The following is a 25434-nucleotide window of genomic DNA, read 5'->3' as shown; positions in this document are numbered from 1 at the left end:
GCTTGGAGTGCAGTCCTAAGCCTTTTTTCTTGGTCTTTAGTTCTGCTATCACCAATAGAACTAAATCCCATGTAAACGTAGTTTGGATCAAGCCACAAGTCTTATTTTGCGGCAGGATCGAAAAGGAAAAAAGTGTCTTGGCAAAATGTATTTGTTTGGGATGCCTCTTAAGGTCCCTTGAAGCCATAGCTCATTTATGGAGAGGATTCAGTGTACTAATGTAAATGCAAAGGTTTGGTTTGTGTAACCTAAAATTATGCAACAGTTGTTAAGCTCTGATGCTCTCTTGGCTGTTTTACATATAACTTCTTTTCCAGTTTTTCTAGTCTAGTCTGTGGTTTTCTACTATGGATTCACTGTGTAAAGCACAGCCTGTAAAACTATGCGTGTATACCAGTAGTGTTTACTGGAGTCTAGTGTTGTTGTTTTTTAAAAAAACTTGATTTGTGTTTTACTTTCACTGAAAACTGGGTGTCTGTAGATTTTTCCAGGAAATGCCTCGGATTCCAAATTCCTTGAGCCAATTCTGTTCATGGGATACTGTTGCTAGTTAAAGCGAGGTGGGAGGGAGAGGATTTCCATTGATTCTTTGTTCCCCCCTATATTCTTCCAAAAACTGTTTTGGAACAGCGTGGGGGATGGTGCCAAGGGCTGTAATTAGCAAAAATCACCACATTCAGCAGGAACCTCCATTGGAGAAGTCCTTTCCATTTGCAGAGGCAGAATATTATTGTTATATAAAATGGTATTTCCTTCTGGGGTTGCCAACATTTTTCTATTGTAGAGCCAGAAAAACATTTGGCCACCTTGGCTAATAGTCTGTTTTAGAAGAAGGAAGCCAGTGATTTCTTTTCTTTTCTGATAACATTTTGAACTCCACCTGTCTAGGCAATCCTGAGAAGAGCTTTGAAGCCAACCTGCACCATTTTACCCTTGATGAAGAAAGAACATAAAAGCAACCTGGAATTCTTCCTGACACATATTGGAAAAATCCACCTTACAGGGTAAGGAGTTGAGTGAAAGCTAATGAGAAACATAGGGAAATATCCAGCTCCGCAGCTCTTCTTGCACAGCAAACTTCTGTGAGCCCAATGGAAACTTCCTGTTCCCTCCAGCCCTTTGCACACCCTCAAACTCAAATGCAGACAAGGGTTGGGGGACCCTCTGGAAGAGAGATGAAGAGCCAATGAAATTCCCATTGTGCAAGTGGAAGTCATTTTTGGAATAGATTGAATTATACCATTAGTAGTTCCCCCCTCCCCAGCTATGTTGCTACCTTAAAGCAGGATTGAATGTCATGGGGAGAAGTGCTGCAGGGCCATTTATGACATGAACATATTAGCAAAATGGACAGGGGTTTCTTTCATTCAGGTGAATTGAAAACCTAGTGTATTTGTTTCAAAAGCTTTATGTAGGATCCAGCTTTTATAGTGACATAAATCTCTGTGTCTCTGAAACCAGAACTTCCATTGATGCCTGAGTTCCTTGCCGTGTTCCGATAGGCTGTTTTGCTGTTTGTAGAGAAGGGAGAAAATATTGCACATTTTTAGAAGAGACCAGGACCACAGAAAATAGTGGTTGGGGGTCCTTAGTCCCATGTTGGCTCCTAGCTCTTGGTTTGCCTTCCATTTGCTACTGTTACTATAACTTCTTACTGTTGCATGCAACTTCACAAATTCATGTTTATGTGTGTTCTTAGAATCAATGTCCTTGCGAACAATCTGTTTCCACCTGCTGAATATCCTGCACCTTTGGGGACTCCCCTTATCTCCCCTTACATTCTCTGGGACCACAGTCAGACATGGGATATCCCGAAAGCTGAAGACTTCCCAACGGGCGCTGGTGGTTCTGGATCAGCAACAGTCTACAATATTGGTGTGTACCAGTTACTTCGTCCTCCAAAAGCAGATTACAGTGGTGCCCCGCAAGACGAATGCCTCGCAAGACGGAAAACCCGCTAGACCAGTGTTTCCCAACCGGTGTTCCGCGGCACACTAGTGTGCCGCGAGACGTTGCCTGGTGTGCCGTGGGAGGGAGTCGGGCGGCGAGAGGTGGGGCGGCAGCGGCGAGCACACGCGGGGTGGCGAGCGAGCGAGCTCCCACATCCCATCGCCGCTCGCTTCGGCCGGCCGGCCCGTGCTCCGCGCTGGTGTCGGCAAGCCTTGCGCACCGGGGGATCTCCCCCCGGGAGCGCAAGGCTTGCGGGCGGCAGCTGGCAGCGCGGAGCACGGGGTGAACTTCGGAGGCTGCCGCATACTCCGCGCTCCGCGCTGGTGTTGGCCAGCCTTGCGCACCCGGGGGATCTCCTCCCGGGAGCGCAAGGCTTGCGGGCGGCAGCACGGAGCACGGGGCGCCCTTCGGAGGCCGCCCCGTGCTCCGCGCTGGTGTTGGCCAGCCTTGCGCACCCGGGGGATCTCCCCCCGGGAGCGCAAGGCTTGTGGGCGGCAGCTGGCAGCGCGGAGCACGGGGTGAACTTCGGAGGCTGCCCCATACTCCGCGCTCCGCGCTGGTGTTGGCCAGCCTTGCGCACCCGGGGGATCTCCCCCCAGGAGCGCAAGGCTTGCGGGCGGCAGCTGGCAGCACGGAGCACGGGGCACCCTTCGGAAGATGCCCCGTGCTCCGCGCTCGTGTTGGCAAGCCTTGGGCACCCGGGGGATCTCCCCCCAGGAGCGCAAGGCTTGCGGGCGGCAGCTGGCAGCGCGGAGCACGGGGCGCCCTTCGGAGGCCGCCCATGCTCCGCGCTGGTGTTGGCCAGCCTTGCGCACCCGGGGGATCTCCCCCCAGGAGCGCAAGGCTTGCGGGCGGCAGCTGGCAGCCGAAGGGCGCCCCGTGCTCCGCGCTCGTGTTGGCAAGCCTTGCGCACCGGGGGGCGCGTGGGGCGCCCTGAAACAGAGGGTTCCCCATGCTGCTGACTGTAGCCTGCCGCCCGACGCGCGGGGCGCCCTGAAGCAGAGCGCCCCTCGCGCCGGGCAGACATGGGCCAGCCCCACAAGCTCGGGGGACAGCGGGGAGGCGCAGCACCGCCATCCCACTGTTCCCCGACCTGGTTTTTTTGGGGGGGGAAATAAAGGGGGAAAAAATTCCTTTATTTCCCCCCCCCCCAAAAAAAAGTAGGTGCGTCCTATGGGACGGAGCGTCCTATGGGACGAAAAATACGGTACTTACTATTTCATAATAAAGTAATTATAAAATACTTTCTTTGTGTTTATTTGATGCCTATTAAAGAGAGTTACTTTATATATAGTCAATATAGGCACAGAGTTAATTTTTTAAACATTTTCTAATGGTGGTGTGCCTCGAGATTTTTTTCATGAAACAAGTGTGCCTTTGCCCAAAAAAGGTTGGGAAACACTGCGCTAGACGAAAGGGTTTTCCGTTTTGGAGGTGCTTCGCAAAACGAATTTCCTATGGGCTTGCTTTGCAAGACGAAAATGTCTTGAGAGTTCCTGTGTTTTTTCCCCCCTTCCCCGCTTTTTTCCCAAGCCGCTAAGCCGCTTAACAGCTGATCCGCTAAGCCGCTAAGCCACTTAACAGCTGATCCGCTAAGCCGCTTATCAGCTGATCCGCTAAGTCTCTTATCAGCTGATCCGCTAATCCGCTAATAGCGCTAATAGCGCTAAGCCGCTAATGGGCTTGCTTCGCAAGATGAAAAAACCGCAAGACGAAGAGACTCGCGGAACGGATTCTTTTCGTCTTGCGAGGCACCACTGTATCTTAAAATGCTCAAAATGGCATTTTCAGAATTTATCTCTAGGGGAAATGTATGAACTACCATACACCTTGTATCACTTTGGGACACAGGGATGGGCAGGGGTACCAACTTGAATAAAATATTGAGGGGGGCGAGTAAGCCCTGCCCCACATAATCAATTGCATTTGAATGTTGATGCCCATCAACTGGGGGGGGGGGTGGCACCCTCAAACATTTTATTTGGGGGGCCAAAGGAACCTCAACCCCTGGGAGCTGGCTCCTATGGGGATGGGGGACCTGTGGCCCTCCATACGTTGCTGATCTATCAGCCCCTGCCAATACGACCAATGGGTAAGGGATGGTGGAAATTGTAGTAAAACAAGCTTCTAAAGGATGCTGTTGCTTTAGCAGAATTAAATTGATGATGGGAAACTAGGGAATGGGGGAAAGAGCTGCTTTCTTTTAGATGTTTGCAGCACTGAAACTTATATAGTGGTGGTGGGGAAAGTGGGAACATTTGTGCTTGGATTTTGGCAACCTGTGGGGAACAGCTTTGGAGTCTTCTTGGGCCAGAGATGTAGGTTTGAAAAATATGCTTTGTTCATTTTTTTTTTAATCATCATTGACAGATGTGAATCCTGAATCACCTGATAATTATTTGGTGGGTCACTGCATTGATGGCAGGGTTCTGTACCCAGCCACTGGCTACTTGGTGTTGGCCTGGCGCACTCTGGCAAGATCTCTAGGGACCTCCATGGAAGAAATACCTGTCTTGTTTGAAGATGTTACAATCCACCAGGCAACAATACTACCTAAGAAAGGTGAGGCTAGTCAAAATCTCTGCAGCCTAGGCAATTAACATAGTCTGGTGAACCATGTTTCTGCAGGCTATGTTTAAATTCTAATATCCTGACAATTTCTGCCTACCTTGCAGGTGCAACACAGCTAGAGGTGAGACTCATGCCAGCTTCTCAGCGTTTTGAAGTGTCTGGGAATGGGAATCTGGCTGTGAGTGGTAAGTAATTGCTCCTACTACAAGTACTCTGAAGAAATCAAAGGGGTGTTGGCCTCGCCATTCACTTGCCCTTTCTTCTACATACTGTGTCTCCTAGGAAAAATCTGCCCTTTGGAAGAAACCGCTCTGAATAACTTTCGCAACCAGCAAATTGATGTGGAGATCCAGCCAAACACAAGCCCAGACGTCCGTTTAACCAAGGGGGACATTTACAAAGAGCTTCGTCTGCGGGGTTATGATTACGGGCCAACATTCCAGGGACTCTTGGAATCTAGTAGTAATGGTAAGACCACGTACCTTAACTGAAAGATAGGGCTAAGGATTATTACTATTCATTTTGAATGTAAGAAGGCCCTTGTTGAATCATAGCAATGGCTCCTCCAGCATCCTGTTCTCACAGTGGCCAACCAGTTGTTTCATAGGAAAGCTCCAAAGCCGGGAACTGAGTGCAACAGCATTCATAATGATGATGATGATGTGGGGTGTTTTTTTCATTTGTTATTATGGTATGTATTTTTGTGCTTGCATATTGTAAAGCGCCCTGTGATCTTCGGATGAAGGGCAGTATAGAAATTTTATAACTAAATAGATAATAAAAGATTACTTGTGATTCCCAGTAACTAGTGTTGAGAAATGTAGAGCCTCCAACATTGTAGTTAGAACATAGCCATTGTAGCCAATAGCCATCGATAGCCTTGTTCACCCTTCCATTTTTTGGAAGCTTCTTCATCTCAGTGACTGATGATGAAACGAAAGTCAATTCTAATTCATAAATGTTGATAACAGATGTTCACAATTAGGCAAGCTTTTGAGAAACTGGAGATCTGTCTAGGCATTGCTTCCCCTTAGCTAGCTTGGAAAGCACAAGGACTTTGGGGGCATAGCCAGTGCAGTTGATACAGAAGACAGAGATGTGAATAGTTTCTCACTTTGTGCTGCCATTGTCATGCCAGTGGCTGTTGTGTGCTAATTAGATTGTTTCTTGTTCCCAGGGAATGTTGGGAAGGTGTTGTGGAGCGGGAATTGGGTGACATTCCTTGACACCCTGCTGCATTTGATCATCTTGGGGGAAACAGGAAGAAGTCTGCGCTTGCCAACCAGAATCCGCTCTGTTTGCATTGATCCAAAGTTACACCAAGAACGTGCACAGAAATACAACGATGAGACTGAAGGTAATGGGCAATCCCTTTTTTTTAAAAATAGGGTCTCCTTTATGGACAACAAAATTCAAAAGTGTTTGTGCCGACTTAAAGCAGTAAGATGGAAGGGATGCGGGTGGCACTGTGGGTTAAACCACAGAGCCTAGGACTTGCCGATCAGAAGGTTGGCAGTTTGAATCCCCGCGACGGGGTGAGCTCCCATTGCTCGGTCCCTGCTCCTGCCCACCTAGCAGTTTGAAAGCACGTCAAAGTGCAAGTAGATAAATAGGTACCGCTCCAGCGGGAAGGTAAATGGCGTTTCTGTGCGCTGCTCTGGTTTGTCAGAAGCGGCTTAGTCATGCTGGCCACATGACCCGGAAGCTGTATGCTGGCTCCCTCGGCCAATAAAGCAAGATGAGCGCCGCAACCCCAGAGTTGGTCACGACTGGACTTAATGGTCAGGGGTCCCTTTACCTTTACCTTAAAGCAGTAAGATAGATTTATGGGAGTCATAAAGCTGTTAGCAACTGGATTTTCTCTTAGACCAAATTCAGAGAAATCCTTCTCCACCTGATTGCACTACGTTTTCACTGCTTTCCCAGTGCTCTCTGCTGACTCTTGCCTTGCCTTGTAGCTTTTGATGCTGTTGTGGACCGCTGCTTTGACACCATCACAGCAGGAGCTGTCCAGATTGCTGGTCTTCACGCTAGTGTGGCTCCTCGGCGCCAGCAGGAGCAGACCCCTCCCACACTTGAGAAATTTTGCTTTGTGCCATATGTGGAGAATGGCTGCTTGTCCTCCAATGCCCAGCTTCACTCCAGCTTTGACCATTGCAAAGGTAAGAAGATTCTTATATCACTATGCTTTCTGATAGGATGCGTCCGGTTTGATGTAGACACCCCATCTCATTTGGCAAGGATGTAGGGAGAAGTCCCTTAGGAAATGAACTTTGGGTCCGGGAAGCATACGTGAAAGGGATGTGGGTGGCGCTGTGAGTTAAACCACAGAGCCTAAGACTTGCCAATCAGAAGGTTGGTGGTTCAAATCCCCGCGACGGGGTGAGCTCCCGTTGCTTGGTCCCAGCTCCTGCCAACCTAGCAGTTCGAAAGCATGTCAAAGTGCAAGTAGATAAATAGGTACTGCTCCGGCGGGAAGGTAAACGGCATTTCCGTGCACTGCTCTGGTTCGCCATATGCTGGCCATATGACCCGGAAGCTGTACGCCGGCTCCCTCAGCCAGTAAAGCGAGATGAGCACCACAACCCCAGAGTCGGTCACGACTGAACCTAATGGTCAGGGGTCCCTTTACCTTTACCTTTTTTGGCATACGTGGAAGTCAAATGCATCCTGTGAACAAATATTAGCAAAGTCAAAAACACCAGCAACATAAATAATTTTGTTTTCATATTCCTTGTCTCCTCTACAGAGTTGATCCAGAAATTACAGAAGAAGATAGCAAAGCATGGAGTCAAGTTGGCTATTCCAGGGCTAGAGAATATAAAGACGTCTGCACAGACGGAACCTGAGCAGAAGGGCCTCCTGCACATCCTTGCTGAGATCTGTCGCCTGGAGCTGAACGGAAACCTCTACTCAGAGCTGGAACAGGTTGTGACTCGAGAGAAGCTGCATCTTCAAGAAGACCCCCTCCTCAATGGCTTGCTGGATTTTGCTGAGCTGAAGACCTGTGTGGACGTAGCACTGGAGAACATTACCAGCCGCAAGATGAAGATAGTCGAGGTGAGCTGGGGTGCAGCTCTGCAGAGAGGCAAAACTTTTCTCCGTGAGTGTGCTTTCTCCATGTGTTAATGACACACAGTGCTTTTCATTAATGGCTACTCTTTTTGTTTACAGGCCCTGGCAGGAGACGGGCACTTATACTCGCGCGTCACAAGTATCTTGAACACTCAACCCATGCTTCAACTGGACTACACTGCCACTGACAGAGCCCCAGAAATATTGGCATCCAATGAGAGCCGTTTGCAAGAACTTGGTGTTTCTACTCAGCAGTGGGACCCTGCAAGCCCTCCTTCTGGAAATCTGGCAAATGCTGATCTCCTTGTGTGCAACTGCGCACTGAACCCTTTCAGGAATCCAGCAGAGGTGCTCTCCAACATGGCGGCCACAGTGAAGGATGGTGGTTTTGTCTTACTGCACACTCTTCTGAAGGGAGAAACTCTGGGAGAAATTGTCAGCTTCCTCACATCTCCCGAGCTGAAGGAGAAACCTGGTCTCTTGACTCAGGTAATTTTATAAGCCCTTGTTATTTCTCTTCAGTTGGCTCTAGATCATGCTTTGCTCAGAGCAATGAGTTTGGAGTGGTGTTTCATTTTTCACTTTCCTTTTAAAAGGATAACTATTCATTAAAAAAAATATCCAGAAATAATCTGTAGTTTTAGGCAGATTTAGAACTCTCCTCTGTTGTTTAGATTATTGGTTCCTATTCTTAGGGATTGAAAAGGCATACTAATTGTATGGTATGAACTGGTATCAAGTATTTTGTTTTGGGGGAGGGGGCATTTTTATGATTAGAAAAGAAAATGAATCAGTAGAGGATTCTTGCCTTGGAAAAACAGTAAATTATTTTGTTGTTCTACTTAGGGACAATCACAATGTATTTACAATAACTAAGACTGCAATCCAAACTCCAAATCCAGCAGTTCATATTGCAGAGGACTTTCTCTCTGCTCAGCCCAAAAGAATTCCACCTACCTATCCCCTCAGAGATGCCAGGGTCACTCCTCTGGCTTGGAAATGCCTGTTCTGCCTGCTGAAAGTGGAGGCAGGTAGAGGTACTGTTTCTGGGATTCCCACTGGCAGCAGCTTGCAGAAATCCCCAAAACGGAATTCTGTGGGTGGAAAGGGGGAGCAGCTGAGCCATCCCAGGGTTCACTGGATCATGAACTGGCCCCATTGCCATCCCTAGATTGGCATAGAACAGAGCATGGTTTTGCCTGTGGCAGTGGTTAACCTGATCTGCCACACTGCAGTGCTGCCCAGCTGGGGTTAGGATTGCTCAGTATACAACCAGCAATGTAACTGCCTACCTTAGTGATTCTCAGAAGCAACAATTCCCATCCATGTACATGACTGGGGTGTGACAGACACTCACCCGGCCTCTTAAAAAATTGCAATGCTACAACAACAAGGAGAGGTAATCTCAGAAGCTGAAATGTAGCCAGGTTGCTAAGCCTAACGGCAATAGATATTGGCAAATAAAATTGAAATTTAGACTGCAATCCTTTACACACTTCCCTGGGAGTAAGACCAATGCAAGTCAGTGGTGCTTACTTCTGAGCAAACATCCATAGGATTGCATTGTTAGGGCTGCAAGTATCTGGTTTATAAATACTCTTCCCAAACAAAAATATTAACATTCTGTACATATTTCAATATATGATCAATATCGTATCTATCTATCTCTATCTATATCTATCTATCTATCTATCTATCTATCATCTATCTATCATCTATCTATCATCTATCTATCTATCTATCTATCATCTATCTATCTATATCTATCTATCTATTATCTATCATCTGCTGCGTGCAGCCCCATGGAAGTCAATAATTTTTCACCAGATGCAAAGAGCAGATCAAAAATGCAAGAACAACAGTTAAAATCAGCTCTCAACAATAGAGTGGTGGTTTCCAAAATCTTTGTTTTGTGAAGCCAGCAACTGAGACAATTGTTTGTTCAAGAATCATTTTCTTGGTCCCATCTTATACATTTAAAATTTATTGTCTTGGCAGGTAGAATGGGAGGACTTACTTAGCAAGGCTGGCCTGAATTTGGTAGCTGTAAAAAGATCCTCCTTTGGCGCAACCATCTTTTTATGCCGTCGGCCAGTTCCTGCGAAGGAGCCTGTTTTCCTGCCAGTGGATGAGACTCACTACAAGTGGGTGGAACCTTTGAAGGTAACAGTTTTCAATATGGGAAATAGCTGCTTTCCATTCTTGTTCCCAGGCCTTTCATCTACTTCTCAATGAAGTTATTGGCTTTTTTAAAAGTGCACTCTCTCAGTTTGAGTGAAAGAGAGAGCTGCTTTATTTTTCATACTGTGCGTTCTGGAAATCCTTCTTTTCTGTGTTAACTAATCAGCTTGCCTGGGATCTCTCCTGCAGGAAATGCTAGCAGAACCTTCTGAACATCCCGTGTGGCTAACGGCTACCAGCTGTGGTACTTCAGGAATTGTTGGCATGGTGAATTGCCTGCGCCAAGAGCCCGGGGGCAACAGGATCAGGTACCAAAATTCAGCATCCAGTGACAGCATTCAATTTCTGTCGCTGCTTATGAACATCTGATAGAAATGTACGTGAACTAACACTTAGATTAAGTGTGTGCTTTACTTCCTAGGTGCCTTTTTGTTTCCAACCTGGACTCTTCTTCTCCTAAACCCTCCACCACGCCTTCTACCAAGCAGATGCAAACGATTCTGCAGAATGACCTGGTGATGAATGTTTATCGTGATGGGAAGTGGGGCTCTTTCAGACATCTCCAGCTAAAACAAGGTGATTCTTATTGTCATGGACAGCGAGCCTGTAGCAATATTTATTTCCACAACACCATAGGTAGCCAACACGGTGCCTTCCAGATGTTGTTGGACTGCAACTTACATCAGCCTGAGCCAAAGCGGCTGATGGCCAGGAATGATGGGAGCTGTAGTCTTCCAGTCTGGAGATCACCATGCTTGCTACTCCTGCCATAAGGTCTGGAAAACAAAAAGTAAGAAGACACTCCTTGGCCCAGTCTCTTTCCTTAGTAATTGTTCTTCTGGGACATGATCATCCTGATTCTGTGAAATAACACATGCCCTCTTGAACATTTGGCATCTGTTCAACAAGTGGTATGACTTCTTTTCCAACTGTGATTACAGCACATGGCCGATGACACGTGACACTATTGTTAAAACATCTGCACTGACTGCCCATCTACTACCAAACCAGGTTCAAGGTCCTTGTGTTAATTTGCAAAGCCCTGAACAATTTAGGCTGGGAGTACCTTGGGGACTGCGTAAATCCTTATATACCAGCTTAGTCACTGGGATCATCTATAGGAGGGTAATTAGTTGTCTCCTGCATATTTGACACGAACACAAAGTAGAGCTTTTAGTGTCATAAGCTTAGTCCTGTGGAAAGCTCTGCCAGCAGAGATTTATCAGGCACCTTCTTTTTCAACCTTTAAATGTCTGCTGAAAGCTTTTCTATGCCGCCAGGCTTATGTCAGCAATTAAAAATACACCTTTCCATAATGGTTAGTGGGTGGTCTCTGATATTAAATGTTTCTGTGTTTGTCTTATATGTAGATATTGTAAACTGCTTTGATATTTTTCATGATATAGTGGTATATAAAGATTACTACAAATTAACAAGCAAACACACTTTTATTTGTAACAATGGAAGAATGCTGACTGCTCTGTCTCCTGTTCTGCCACAGCTCAACCTCAAGAGCTGACTGAATATGCATTTGTGAATGTATTGACGCGTGGGGATCTTTCCTCTCTCCGCTGGATCGCTTCTCCGCTTCGCCACTTCCACACAACCAATCCCAATGTCCAGCTCTGCAAAGTCTATTATGCATCTCTCAATTTCCGTGACATTATGTTGGCTACAGGAAAACTCTCCCCGGATGCCATTCCAGGTGAGCTGGGGGGGAATTTTTCTTTCAAGAGAGACCTCACGATATTTTGACATTGTGAGTGACACACTGTCTGTAAGCCATTTTGGGGGCTTCATGCAAGTGTGTTATCAAAAAATAAGGGGCACCATGTCTAAAAACAGGCATAACTACACAGGGGAGTGCTCAGAGCTCCGCAGTCATGATTTGCATGCAGAAAGTCTGCGGTTCAATCCCCCAGCTTCTTCGTCCAGTTAAAGAATCTCAGGTAGCGATTGTTAGGAAAAACCTTCTGCCTAAGACAAAGAGCATTCCCAGTTATAGTCAGTACAGGGCTAAATGGTCTGATGGCCTGACTTACAGCAGAGTCACATGGCAAACATCTCCTGAGACTGATTTCCCTATGCACATTGAACTCCTATGCCCTAGGCCAAATGGTCTTTCCTCTCCTCACTTCAATTGTGTTTTCGTCATTCATAGCACTGGATTAACTCTCTTGCCTCACTTAGTATAATTAATTTAATGCAACAACGAAGGAAAGCTCCTTGAGCAATATATATATATATATATATATATATATATATATGTAGAGCTTATTGATATTAGCAAGTTCCTATTCTTGCTTTTTGAGGGACGCAGGTGACACTGTGGGTTAAACCACAGAGCCTAGGACTTGCCAATCGGAAGGTCGGTGGTTCAAATCCCCGCGACGGGGTGAGCTCCCGTTGCTTGGTCCCAGCTCCTGCCAACCTAGCAGTTCGAAAGCATGTCAGAGTGCAAGTAGATAAATAGGTACCACTCCGGCAGGAAGGTAAACGGCGTTTCCGTGCGCTGCTCTGGTTCGCCAGAAGCGGTTTAGTCATGCTGGCCACATGACCCGGAAGCTGTACGCCGGCTCCCTTGGCCAATAAAGCAAGATGAGCACCACAACATGAGGGTCGGCCATGACTGGACTTAATGGTCAGGGATCCCTTTACTTATTCTTGCTTTTGAGAGTAAATCAAGAAATGTAACATCATTGGTTACTGATTTGGAGAGGGAAGGGGCAAAGATGTTAAAAGCATCTGGTTGCTGCCACGTTCCAAACTTTTAGACATCGGAAGTTACCTTTTCCCACGCGTTACACTTTATTGGAGTAGCTTCATGGGATCATTCCATTCTTTTTCAGGAAACTGGACATTGCAGCAATGCATGTTGGGAATGGAATTCTCAGGACTTGACCCTGCAGGGAAAAAAGTGATGGGATTGCTACCAGCTAAAGGACTGGCTACAGTGGTCGACTCTGACAAGAGGTTTCTGTGGGAGGTTCCACAAAACTGGTAGGCTAGTTTACATTTTCTTTCTTGTGGGGGCTAGGTAACATACACTCTGTCTGATCTGAAGACCTTTTAAAAGCAAACTGGGATTTAATGTAAATAATGCATCGTTAGCAACAGAACTATCTTGTGGTGGTTGGGTTTTTTTTAGTAGTATAACTGTTTTGAATTCATTGGCTAGTACTCTATGACAGAGATGCTGTTAGACTGCAACTCCCATTAGTCTTGCGTGTTCACCCTCCCTCTTCCCTCTGTAAAAAGAGTTGTGAGAGATGATAACTGGCTAAAAAAATATATGTTGATACCTGAGAAAGGCCTCTTTCCTTTTCTTCAGGACTCTAGAAGAGGCAGCCTCTGTTCCTGTGGTATATGCTACTGCTTACTATTCCTTAGTGGTTCGGGGCGGCATGAAGAAGGGCGAGACTGTGCTCATTCATTCTGGCTCAGGTGGTGTGGGCCAAGCAGCCATTGCTATTGCCCTCAGCATGGGCTGCCGTGTCTTTACTACTGTGGGTAAGTAGAGACACTCTTTTTCTAGTCACCCTATTGTCCTTGTTTTGTGCCCTTACTGATCATTCTGACACTCAGTTGGAACAAGGCATTCATGTTCGGAGGTAGTTTATTTTATATTTCTTGAAGCAGTATTTTAAGAGTGTATGCATCACAAGTATGCCTATGTTTAATTCCACAGAGATAAACATGGAGGGAGTGATTAAGAAATTTTTTCCTGGTTATTTCATTCTTTTTTGTGGGGGGCAGTGAATTCTTGAATCTCTTCAGGAAGCATTAAACAATCAGCTCTATTACTCTTTAGTGTGGGCCTCTACAGAAGAAAGTTGCCCGCAAGGGACTGGAGCTTACTAAAACAAAACGCTTATTGTCTGATTTCAGGCTCTAAAGAGAAACGTGAATATCTCCAAAAAAGATTCCCACAACTTGATGCGAATAGCTTTGCCAGCTCTAGAAATACCTCATTTGAGCAACATGTCCTGAAAACCACCAATGGTAGAGGTAATATAGCCTTTTCCAAGACTTAAGATTTAATTAGAAATTGGGTGTGTGGATTATTTAGTAGGAAGACAGGGCAGCATGAATCCTGTGCAGTGCTGGAATGTTATATTGTTCCTATTTGCAGGTGTCGACTTGGTATTGAACTCCTTATCAGAAGAGAAGCTCCAGGCCAGTCTGCGTTGCCTTGCTCAACATGGACGCTTCTTGGAAATAGGCAAATACGACCTGTCCAACAACACACCGCTTGGTAAGATTTCACTCAGATTTTTATTTTATGAGTATGGTCATTCAGAGAAACAAAACCACGCTACTCTTCAGTGGCCCCCAAACCACTTCCTGAGCTAGCTTTCTCCCTAAACATCTTGTTCCTAGCATCATAATAGCATGATGCGTGTCTCTAATACATTTTGCAATGAATCTGTGTGGGTGGTGTTTCTGTGGAACTGGCCTCTCTTAAGCCTTGCTCATGTAATCCAGTAGTTCTTACTCCCAAAAATAGCAGTTTCGTTTCAAAGGCTTCTGTTTCTGTTTGTGCCACTGGTATGTGAATTGCTTTTAATATTCAAATGGAATTTGATGGTTGTGAAGACCATATGTAAAGCCCATAAACCTGTGTTGCTCCCCGTAGGAATGGCCCTGTTCTTGAAGAACGTGGCTTTCCATGGGATCCTTTTAGATGCCATTTTTGAGGAGGGAAACAAAGACTGGGAAATAGTGTCCGACTTGCTGACGAAGGGCATAAGAGACGGTGTGGTGAAACCTCTACGGACCACTGCCTTCAACAGAAAAGAGGTAGAAGCTGCCTTCAGATACATGGCACAAGGAAAACACATTGGAAAAGTTGTGATCAAGGTATGGTTGGTAGATCTAAAGACTGCATTTGTGACCCAAGTGTGTGCAAACTGTGCTGATCAGCTATGAGTAGTGATAGTAAGGCCTAGGAGTGAGAGAGAGAAATTCACTGAGAGGTGGCGTTAACACTATTTATTATTATTTTTTATTAAATTTGTATACCACCCTATATTCACAGGTCTTAGGGTGGTTACAACATAAAATCAAAATATAAAGACACAAAATACATAATAACAACAACCACAACAACCCAATAACACACACCCCTCTTCCCCAGCATATTTTAAAAGGGCTTTGGATGTTAATCAGCCAAAGGCCTGGTTAAAGAGGGAATGTTTTTGCCTGGCGCCTAAAGGTGTTTAATGAAGGCCTTTTTTCACAGGTTTTTAAACAACTAGTATTTTTTATTTGCTACATTTAAACCCCACTTTTCCACTTTTTCTGGAGGCAGCTAACAACTTTTTAAAATCCACAGAAATATTCAAACGAGATAACAAAAGTTTGTGTTAAAACTCCAGAGAGAAATAAGATTTTTAAAAAGACATGTAAATGAAATTTAAAATGCAGATTAAAACACTGAGCAGTTGAAAACAAATTGGCTCAGAAGGCCAAAGGCCTGTTTAAATGAAGAATCTTTTTCCTGCCAGTGGAAGATCATTAACTAGTGAGCTGGTTGAGCCTTACTACCAGGGTACCTCAAAAGTGTGGATTAAGTTTATTCTGATTTAGCTGGAGCTGCATCTGTTCGCACCTTTACTGGCGATATATCGGACTCAGTATAGGACCCACTGTGGGGAATGTGTGAGCAGTTCTAACCCTAACACTTTGAAGAGGGATTGTTGTTCTCAATGAAACTCAGTGCATTTTTTCTAAAGAAAATCTTTAGTGTTGTTCTCATTTTCCTACTCATATTGAAATACTGGCCCTCAATGAGGCCAAACTTAGATTCACAAAATGTTTAGGGGTATGCATACCCCTGCGTCCTCTCAGTAAAAAACAAAACAAAACACTGCTGAAACTTAACAAGATGTGGGGAGGGGACAGAAATCTGAGGATGTCCCTGCTTTTCACTAGACAGAGCTATTCAGCCCTTGCCTTTTCCCACCTTCTGCTTGGCCCAAAGGGGATTGCATGACTAGCTAAACCCAGGGGTCAGCAAACTTTTTCAGCAGGGGGCCGGTCCACTGTCCCTCAGACCTTGTGGGGGGCCGGACTATATTTTGAAAAAAATTTGAACAAATTCCTATGCGCCACAAATAACCCAGAGATGCATTTTAAATAAAAGGACACATTCTACTCATATAAAAACACGCTGATTCCTGGACCGTCCATGGGCCAGATTTAGAAGGCGATTGGGCCGGATCCGGCCCCCAGGCCTTAGTTTGCCTACCCATGAGCTAAAGCATTTAGCACCTGCGCCCACTTTATTTATCATTTGCTTCTTGCATGGGATATCCTTTGCCAGCAGAGCATAAACCAAGGCTATAAAAACAAAGAGCATGCTTCAGTTTTTCTGTAGATTATTTTTTTTCATGAACTGTCTGCGCTATCATTTGCAGGTCCACGAAGAAGAGGAATGTTCCACAAAGGAAGCTAAGCAAACCCAGCTCTCTGCCATATCCAGGACTTCTTGCCCACCAAATAAGACGTACATTATCACAGGAGGCCTTGGGGGATTTGGGCTGGAGTTGGCTCAATGGCTGATTGAAAGAGGAGCAAAGAAGCTTGTGCTAACATCTCGTTCCGGCATCCGAACTGGTGAGTTGATAATGAAAAGCATTTGAAAGGAAAGATTTGAGTTTGCAAGCAGTAGTCAAGAAATTGGGTCAGTTCATGATGTTGAAGAATAATGGTTGCAGGCTTTTTTAAATAAAAAAGGTGGGGAAATTATGTGGGGTGAGGTTGGGGAGAGAACCTGAAATGGAGTTGTGAAGCATCTAGGTTTAGCATAAAAAATTCACAATATATATAGGAGCAAAGGCACTTGTTCATCTTTAAACAAAAGACAATGATTAATCCCATTATTAAGAAAGAAGGGGAAAATACTGACCGGAAAGTGAAGCAATGCGAGACTTCTGAGAAGAATAATTGCAATGAGAAGTATATCCATTTGCCCAGTGATTCTCATTTCTAGATTTTCACGATTTGCAGGTTATCAGGCTAAGCGTGTCCAAGAATGGAAACAGTTGGGTGTCCAAGTTCTCGTGTCAACCAGTGATGTCGGGACTCTTGAAGGGGCACAACACTTAATACAAGAAGCTTCTCAGCTTGGACCAGTTGGGGGCATCTTCAACTTGGCTATGGTGAGTGGCTCAAGATCAACATGGCTGTGGTAGCTTCTTATCTGCTGTTTGCTTTGGCTGGGCCACGTTAACAGGCAACAGTTCTGATTAGCTTTCTTCTGCAGTGTGTTCTGGAAAGATCTAGACTCTAGAACAACCTTCCTGGTGGTCTCCAGATATCATTGGACTCCAGCTCCCATTAAGCCCAGCCAGCATAGCCTGTGGTTAGGGCTGTTACAAAACATCTTAAGGGCACCAGGTTGGGGAAGGCTGGTCATGAAGACAGAAAACTATCGCTCCATTGCTCCACGTTTGTTGTCGTTTAGTCAAAAGAGGAAAGTCATATTGAGGTGCTAGGGTTATGCTTATGAGATAGGAGAAGCAGCAGCCACCAAATGGAATGTTACCCTTCATTTTGTAGTCAGCAGAAAAACTTGAAGGGTAGGGGTGAGGTTTCCTAGTAAATTTGAGGAGGGGCATGTTCTATTAGTTGTTAATGTTGTACATGTGTAAAAGAAGCAATGCATGAGGAGAACTTATCTGACCCTCATCAGGAAGAATCACTAATTTATATTTCAAAAATATCTTAGCTAGATTTCTTAGGACCAAACTAGACTTGACTTTAAATGTATGCTTGTATTTTTAAAAAATATATATAAACAGCACACACTGGAGGGCAAATATTGTGTGAGAGTTTAACCATACCATCCCTAGCTGCAGAACTACTAATTATCATTCCCCTCCTTCTGCAACGGCTACCATTTGCGTTTTTAGACATGCAATTTAAATTTACAACAGTACATCCAGGTTGGCCCTTTGTCCAGAATTTGCTATTCTGTTTCCATATTTGTTTTGAAAAGAAAAGCATGATTGACTTGAGTGAGTGGGGGACAAATGTGAAAAACACTAATTCCTGGTTTCCTATAGGTCTTGAAAGATGCTATGCTGGAAAATCAGACACCAGAACTTTTCCAGGAAGTCAACAAACCCAAATATTCAGGGACACTTAACCTGGACCAGTAAGTAGCATGTGAAGACTGAATATGAACAACTGTTCTACTTGATGATACTTAAGATGAGGGAGAGAGGAATCTTCATGAAAATGAGTAACAAATCATCTTCCCTGTGATGTTCCCCCCCCCTAGAGTAACCCGTCAAAAGTGCCCAGAGCTGGACCATTTTGTCGTTTTCTCTTCGGTAAGCTGTGGAAGAGGAAATGCCGGGCAGAGCAATTATGGTTTTGCCAACTCCACCATGGAGCGCATCTGTGAACAGAGACGGCATGATGGGCTTCCAGGTAACAGCACAGTCCCTCCAGCCCCGAGGAATTTCTTTTTGAAAGTAAAATGCAAAAAACAATTTTCGCAGAACTAAGCATATGCCGCCTGATGCCTTTTGTGCACCACCAAATCTGTTTCTGCCTGCTTGCTCTATTTTGTTTTGTCATATGCTCCATAAACACCACCATGCATTCTCTCTTCTTTTCCAGCCCTGGCAGTACAGTGGGGTGCTATTGGTGACGTGGGTGTCGTCTTGGAGACAATGGGCACCAATGATACTGTGGTTGGAGGGACTCTGCCACAGAGGCTCAGCTCATGCTTGGAAGTTCTGGATCACTTCCTCAACCAGCCTCAGCCTGTCATGTCCAGTTTCGTCCTGGCAGAAAAAGTCTTGGCAAAAAGTGATGGGGCCGGCCAGAAAGACCTCGTGGATGCTGTTGCTCACATTCTCGGTAAATATCACTCTGGATAATGGCGGCAATTCCGTGATGTTGTCTTCGTTGAAAATCTCCAGTGGTTAGCATAAAACAGCTATGCTGGTGTGAAATGAATTAACAGCTGGAGCTAGCTATGGTGCTTGTAATGAATCTGCCCAGGAAATTTGCTACACTGTGTAGCTGAGAGGATTTTTACACTATTTTATTATAGTTCATGGTAGGCCTGCCATATGTCCGTGTTTTCCCTGATATACCTTGGATTTGTCTTTCGGAAATTACAGGAAATCATGAAAATGTCCAGGAAAACACGGATGTGTGGCAACCCATATAGGAACTATCAATTTATTTATTTTTTAGAATTTCAGCAACTTTGCCAAAAACTGAATGACTTTTGTGTCCGGATTTTCACTTTCTGGAATACGGCAACTCTAGGTTCACGGCCACAGTTTTATAATGGTGGCCCCATACACCCTTTGTGTAGATATGCAGGAATTGTGTGTGTGTGTGTGTGTGTGAGAGAGAGTGTGTGTGTGTGTGTGTGTGTGTGTGTGAGAGAGAGAGAGAGAGAGAGAGAGAGAGAGAGAGAGAGAGAGAGGGCACACCAAAACAGCAGAAGCATCAGTTAAGGCCTTTTCTTCCCCTCAGAGCTGCTGAAATAGTTGCAAGAGTACCAGCCAAAGAGAGAACCATTTTGAAATCTGATTAATTTATGCAGATTAAAAGTTGCCCTCTTTACAACTCCTGTGGTTTATTTATATCCACTGTTTCTCACACAATCCATTGCTGTTACTTCAGGATTGTATTGTGCTACTCGCACTGCATCATCTCTCCTGGCCTGATTATTGCCTGCTATACTTTTTCATACTAGAAGACAATCAGCCCTATTGTTCCCTGGGGATGATTTCACAGAACTGGATTGCTGTTGAAAAGTTGTGCCATGCGTAGGCTTTTCGTAGGGGGAAAACAGTGTATTGCAAGTAGATGCAAGGAGGATTAGGTGTGGGAGGAAATATGGTCAGAGGTTTGCACAGGAGTGGGTTTTAAAGGTGTGGACCTGTCACCTCCCTCATTTTTGAAACTTGGAAGAGAGAGAGAACATAACAGAGAACAAAAGTGGGACAAGGCACAGACTCGGGAGAGCATAAGTGAGACAATTATAGAGTGGGGACCAGAATATGGAAACGCTTAGCAGGAACTTACATGCTATGTGGTAGGGATCGTGTGAGGGACGCAAGTGGCGCTGTGGTTTAAACCACAGAGCCTAGGACTTGCCAATCAGAAGGTCGGCGGTTCGAATCCCCGCGATGGGGTGAGCTCCCGTTGCTCGGTCCCTGCTCCTGCCAACATAGCAGTTCAAAAGCACATCAAAGTGCAAGGAGATAAATAGGTACCACTCCGGCGGGAAGGTAAACGGCGTTTCCGTGCGCTGCTCTGGTTCGCCAGAAGCCGCTTACTCATGCTGGCCACATAACCCGGAAGCTGTACGGCGGCCAATAAAGCGAGATGAGCGCCGCAACCCCAGAGTCAGCCACGACTGGACCTAATGGTCAGGGGTCCCTTTACCTTTACATGTGAAAAAAAGGAATCGTTTCCAGTTCAATTTCCAGTGTTAAGGCTGTCAATGCCATTGTTTATGTGACCTCATCCATGTGCAAGAAGGTGGTGTCAGCAGGCTTGATGAACCCCAAGGTTTGCAGAAGTACAAAAAATATTTGCAGGAGAGGAGGGCTTCTAACATGTAACCTAATGAGGACGAAGTGGCCAAGGGATACCGACTGACTGTAGGAGAGGAATTGTGGAAAACGGAGGTGGGCTGGAACAGAGCGCCTGCTCCACCCAGCAGTATTCTGTTGCTGGTCACATATGTAAGAGCAATCATATCACCTGCCAATTCAGCATATTCAAGCATGTTAAACTGCCACTCTTCCTTAGTGGGCACCCTACTCGATCTCCACCTTTGTGCCAATAAGATTCTAGCCGCAGTGGTGGCATATAATAGGCTTTTTGGGGAATTTTCTTTTTTAATATCTTTTTAAATTCATTTTAATATCTTTTTTAATTCATTTCCACATGTGGAAAAAAATCCCTCTACATTTCCAGCATTTCCCTTTTTCCCTCTCCCCCCCCCCCTTTGTAATTGTCCATTAAGAACTGTTAGAAATAGTATGTTTATTTTTATTCCATAGTGGTACTTTTTCTTCAATGACAATGTTTGGTTTTTGGCCATAAAAAATGTTACTTGACAAAACCTTTAAAAAGCAAGCAAACAAAACCGGACAACTAAATATCTTAGTACAGTTAAAAAACAACAGCTTTCCCCCCAAAATAGTTATTCTCTCATTTCTCCTTCTTCTTCTTCCACACCCCTTATATAAAGGACATTATTGCACCTTATCAGAACTACCTTTTTCCTTTTTAAACATTTTTGCTAGTTTGGCAAGTCTTAAGTACCTTCTGTGGGTCATTTTCATCATATTTTCTTTTAATGCTTAACATGCCAATAAAATTCATATTTACTGTCCACAAATTCTCCCATAGTTCATAATTAATATTATGACCCACATCCTGGGCCCACTAAATCATACTTGATTTCACAAATTCCTCTTTCGTTTACCGCTTTAGCAGCAGTTTATACATTTTTTTTACAATACTTTTACTTGTGTATCTAATAAATCCTTTGTAAATAGGGATTTTTGTTCTGCAAATCCAATTTTTAAACAAACTATTCTTGTCACATCGTGCATGGCTTACACAAAACAGTGGGTTATTATGGGGAAGCATTTACAACCCTCCTGTTTCCCCCCACTTCCTCTGCATGCAACTGTCTCTTCCACTATGCTCCAATCCTTTATTTGAAATAAGGACCTCCTCCCAGTGGCGGAGAACGTGGGGACAGCTCACCCCATGTGTTATCACTGGGGTGTGTGTGACAAAATCCCCCCTGGGTGGATTGCCGCTGCACTGATAGGGATGGGGTGCGTTGTGGGGCCTCAGCAGCAGACAGGCCGTCCCTATGGGCACCACGTGTGCCCTCCCTATGGGCGCCGCTTGCCGTTTGCCCCGCCCCGGGTGCGCCACCCCAGGTGCCTGAGAGGCTTCCTCTACCGCTGCCTCCCCCCCCCCCCCGCTTCTCTTGTCCAAAGTCTTATATCTTTATGGTTCCAGCTGACTAACTATTCAGAATACTGTCCACTTCTTCCTACCCTCTTTCAACACTGGCTGCGTTTGCATGTAATGCTAAACGAAATTCAGACAAACCGCCATTAACCTTAACTGTGCTTTCATGAAAAGGTGCTGAGTCATTTAAATGTTGGGAGATGAAATCAGCCGGCTTCAAAATGTTATATAAGAAAGTGCCTGATTTTCAACAAACCATAGTTAACTGCAGTTTCAAGTTCAGATCTATTGCTAACTGTAGTTAATCTAAAACAGAAGTGGAACTTCCAGCCTTGTAGTCATGCCAAGAGAGGGTGGTTTAAACTTTGCAATTAAAGAATATTCTGCTCTCCAAAGTGGCCAGCAGACTTCAGACACTGATTTCTAAACCACTGGAACATAAGATTTCAAGATAACGCTCAGCCATTTGTATATTTCACTTACATACTGGCTATATAGTGTGGGAGTGTTATACAACAAATACAGATTCTCTCCCTCTGCTTTGACCTAATGTTATTGTTCATTTTTTCATATTATATTCTTATAAAAGTGTATATAACAAATTATTTAGTGTGAATTATTCTTTTTACAATAGGCGTATTAAATATAGCCTTTAATGTATGTTGATTGTTTCTAATTTAGAAAAAACACTGGTCGAGAGTTCTGATGATCATTTGTTTATTCTCATCATCATTTGATGATCTCATTCTAAAATTACTAGTTTGCTCACTTTCCCTCTGTCAACACCATCATTATCATTCCTCCCTAACAAACCAGCAATGTGGACATATATTTGAGCTCTTACTTTCTCTTGCATTGCACAAATCATTTCCCAACATTTAAATGACTCGGAACCTTCTGGATCTGCTTATTTTCTTCTTAGATAACGTAGTAAAGACCTCATTATATCCTACTTTGATTTCCCAAAATATTATTCTTCCATACCTGCAATACAACCATTTACTCCCTGTAGTGAATGCAAAATATGCTCCTTATAGTTTTCTAGTTTTGTACTGCTGCTTAAATAACTTGTGTATCCAACGTCAGGCATTCTCAGTGTAGTCCCATTAAAATTAATGGACGTGACTGACTTAGGTCCACTATTTTCAGTGATTCTACTCTGAGTAGAAATGTTGGCTACCCTTTGCCACCAGTTTTAAAAGGCAAGCATTTAAAAAACAGCATCTGTCCCTTTCTTCTTTGGTGACATCCTGCTCCTCTGTCTATGCCAGGCATGGCCAAACTGGGCCCTCCAGATGTTTTGGAACTACAATTCCCATCATCCCTGACCACTGGTCCTGTTAGCTAGGGATTATGATAGTTTTAGTCCCAAAATATCTGGAGGGCCAAGTTTGGCCATTAACCTGGTCTATGCCCATGCAGTCACATGCTTAACCACAGGAACTTGACTCATGCACAAGGCAAGAGTGCCCTGTGAATATTTCAGGATGAATTTAGCAGACATTTATTAATTTAGCTCCCTTAACATTCATCCGTGTTCCCCGTCATTTATATTTCAGCCTCCTTGGGGCAAAGAGCATTTACCAGTTTGTAAAGCTACCATTGCTTTAAAGTTTAAACAAATATATCAGATAAACATTGAGGAAGAGTTTGGGAACTTAGCTGAAGGTGTTGATCTAATTATTATACAGTTTGAAATAGTGCATCAAACGTGGTTAATGAAAGGGAGGAAATCATATAAAACTGAATGCCATGAAAACACAGTGCGGTATCTGAATGGAAAAATACATGGCCCTCTCTTTGCTGACCTGTTATAGGATCTTAAAGACTCATTTTTTCCAGTCAGCATTTTGTTAATTTTAGGTTACTGTTTTATCTGCTACTACTATCTTATTTACTATTTTAATGATTAATGTACTGTACTGAAAATTGTTTTTGGTTTTTTTCTTTTTTTTACTGCTTGCTTATTTACTTCTGTATTTTAAAGTGTAGCAATCATCTTGGTGAGGGTTTTTATGCTAGAGTGGGCTAAAAACCATAGCTGTCAACTTTCCCCCTTTTCTTGCAAGGAATCCTATTCGGAATAAGGGAATTTCCCTTCAAAAAAGGGAAATGTTGACAGCTATGCTAAAAGCCCATTTAAATAAATACATAGCAATGTTGTGTCAGTGAGGAAAAAAGATCTGTGAAGAAATTATTGACAGTTTGGAGGGGCTTGAGAAGCAGTAAAAAAAAAAAAAATACTTGTATTTCTTTCTCATAGGTGTCCGTGACGTAAGCAGCCTAAATGCTGACACCTCCCTGGCTGATCTGGGCCTGGATTCTTTGATGGGTGTAGAAGTGCGGCAAACCCTGGAGAGGGACTATGACATTGTCATGACAATGAGAGATGTCAGGTTGCTTACCATTAACAAACTACGAGAATTTTCTTCAAAACCAGGGACCACAGACAGTAAGTATGTCGGGTGGGTTAAAATCTGCCCTACTTTGGGTTTGTGACACTTAAGGAAGGGGTGATGTAGGTAGGCGCTCCCTACCTACCCAGAGAAAGGGTTTTCTGGTTTCCAGGGCCAGCCTTGCCATGACATGGGTGATCCACGATTCAGAGCTCCCAAAGCAGCTAAACGGGACTGCCACTTGGAGTGGGCCTAAGGAGTCTTTCACCATTTCCTCTTATGCTGTTTGCCCAATCAATACCCACCCAAAAACTGCTACTAGCTACCTGGGAGCAGGGAAGATAGATGCAATAACACCAGTGTGGTGTAGCGGTTAAGAGCAATATACTCGTAATCCGGTGAACCGGGTTTGCGTCTCCGCTCCTCCACATGCAGCTGCTGGGTGACCTTGGGCCAGTCACACTTCTTTGAAGTCTCTCAGCCCCACTCACCTCACAGAGTGTTTGTCATGGGGGAGGAAGGGAAAGGAGAATGTTAGCCGCTTTGAGACTCCTTCAGGTAGTGATAAAGCGGGATATCAGATCCAAACTCCTCTTCTTCTTTATTTTATTGCAGAAGCAACAGAGAATGAGTACTTTTTTTCGTTTTCTATGTAGTCAACATATAGTCTAGAACTATTGCGTATTGTTTTCTCTGAGGATAACTTTTTTTTTTGGTTTAATTCCAAAAAATAAAAGCTCATTGCACAATTGATTCTGCATTTGAAAACAGATATAAGCAGTCCTGGTAATGGGGGGTTTACCCACACCTGCCCAATGATATTCTGGGTATGCCAGGTGATACTAGTCCCAAAACCAACCTACAACCTGCTCTTATATTATCTTATGAGACTGAATGTGGCATTAACTGGTTCATAATCTGTTTCTGTAACTTGCTTTTTTTAAAGCATCATCCCATGAGACAAAAGGCAGTCAAGCAGAGCAACCCAGATTGGACTTTAACAACCTGTTGGTTAATCCAGATGGACCAACTGTCTTGAAACTGAATGAGGTGAAAAGCACGGAGCCGCCTCTCTTCCTCATTCACCCTATCGAGGGATCTCTCTCTGTTTTCAACAACCTTGTCTCTAAACTACGTATACAAGCCTATGGACTTCAGTGCACAAAAGGTAGTTCTGTGGTGCTTATTGATTGTCTAATCCAGAAGTCATCCTTGTCAATGTAGCTGAGATCAATTCACATCTTTCACAAACATTCCAATTTGCTGAATACAAGCATATTTTGTC

The 25434-nt window shown here is 44.3% G+C and overlaps 1 protein-coding gene across 1 annotated transcript in view; it reads left to right on the top strand.

Annotated features, from left to right (window-relative positions):
• The window catches only part of FASN (fatty acid synthase), a 62288-nt gene that overhangs the window by 32213 nt on the left and 4641 nt on the right, over positions 1-25434 (top strand). The window contains exons 15-39 of the mRNA XM_083727916.1: positions 889-1004; positions 1700-1875; positions 4321-4512; positions 4626-4706; positions 4804-4989; positions 5699-5878; positions 6480-6683; positions 7271-7581; positions 7696-8085; positions 9595-9759; positions 9967-10085; positions 10199-10353; positions 11279-11482; positions 12627-12777; positions 13109-13287; positions 13666-13785; positions 13910-14032; positions 14414-14637; positions 16197-16395; positions 16789-16940; positions 17847-17938; positions 18065-18216; positions 18409-18651; positions 24017-24205; positions 25096-25317. Coding sequence (XP_083584042.1) covers positions 889-1004; positions 1700-1875; positions 4321-4512; positions 4626-4706; positions 4804-4989; positions 5699-5878; positions 6480-6683; positions 7271-7581; positions 7696-8085; positions 9595-9759; positions 9967-10085; positions 10199-10353; positions 11279-11482; positions 12627-12777; positions 13109-13287; positions 13666-13785; positions 13910-14032; positions 14414-14637; positions 16197-16395; positions 16789-16940; positions 17847-17938; positions 18065-18216; positions 18409-18651; positions 24017-24205; positions 25096-25317 — 4525 coding nt within the window. The remainder of the gene's footprint in view (positions 1-888; positions 1005-1699; positions 1876-4320; positions 4513-4625; positions 4707-4803; positions 4990-5698; positions 5879-6479; positions 6684-7270; positions 7582-7695; positions 8086-9594; positions 9760-9966; positions 10086-10198; positions 10354-11278; positions 11483-12626; positions 12778-13108; positions 13288-13665; positions 13786-13909; positions 14033-14413; positions 14638-16196; positions 16396-16788; positions 16941-17846; positions 17939-18064; positions 18217-18408; positions 18652-24016; positions 24206-25095; positions 25318-25434) is intronic.

This window comes from Podarcis gaigeae (assembly GCF_964106915.1).
Source record: "Podarcis gaigeae genome assembly, chromosome: 2".
Lineage (NCBI taxonomy): Eukaryota > Metazoa > Chordata > Lepidosauria > Squamata > Lacertidae > Podarcis > Podarcis gaigeae.
Note: the sequence above shows the minus strand (reverse complement) of the source record. Positions and strands in the feature narration are given on the sequence as shown.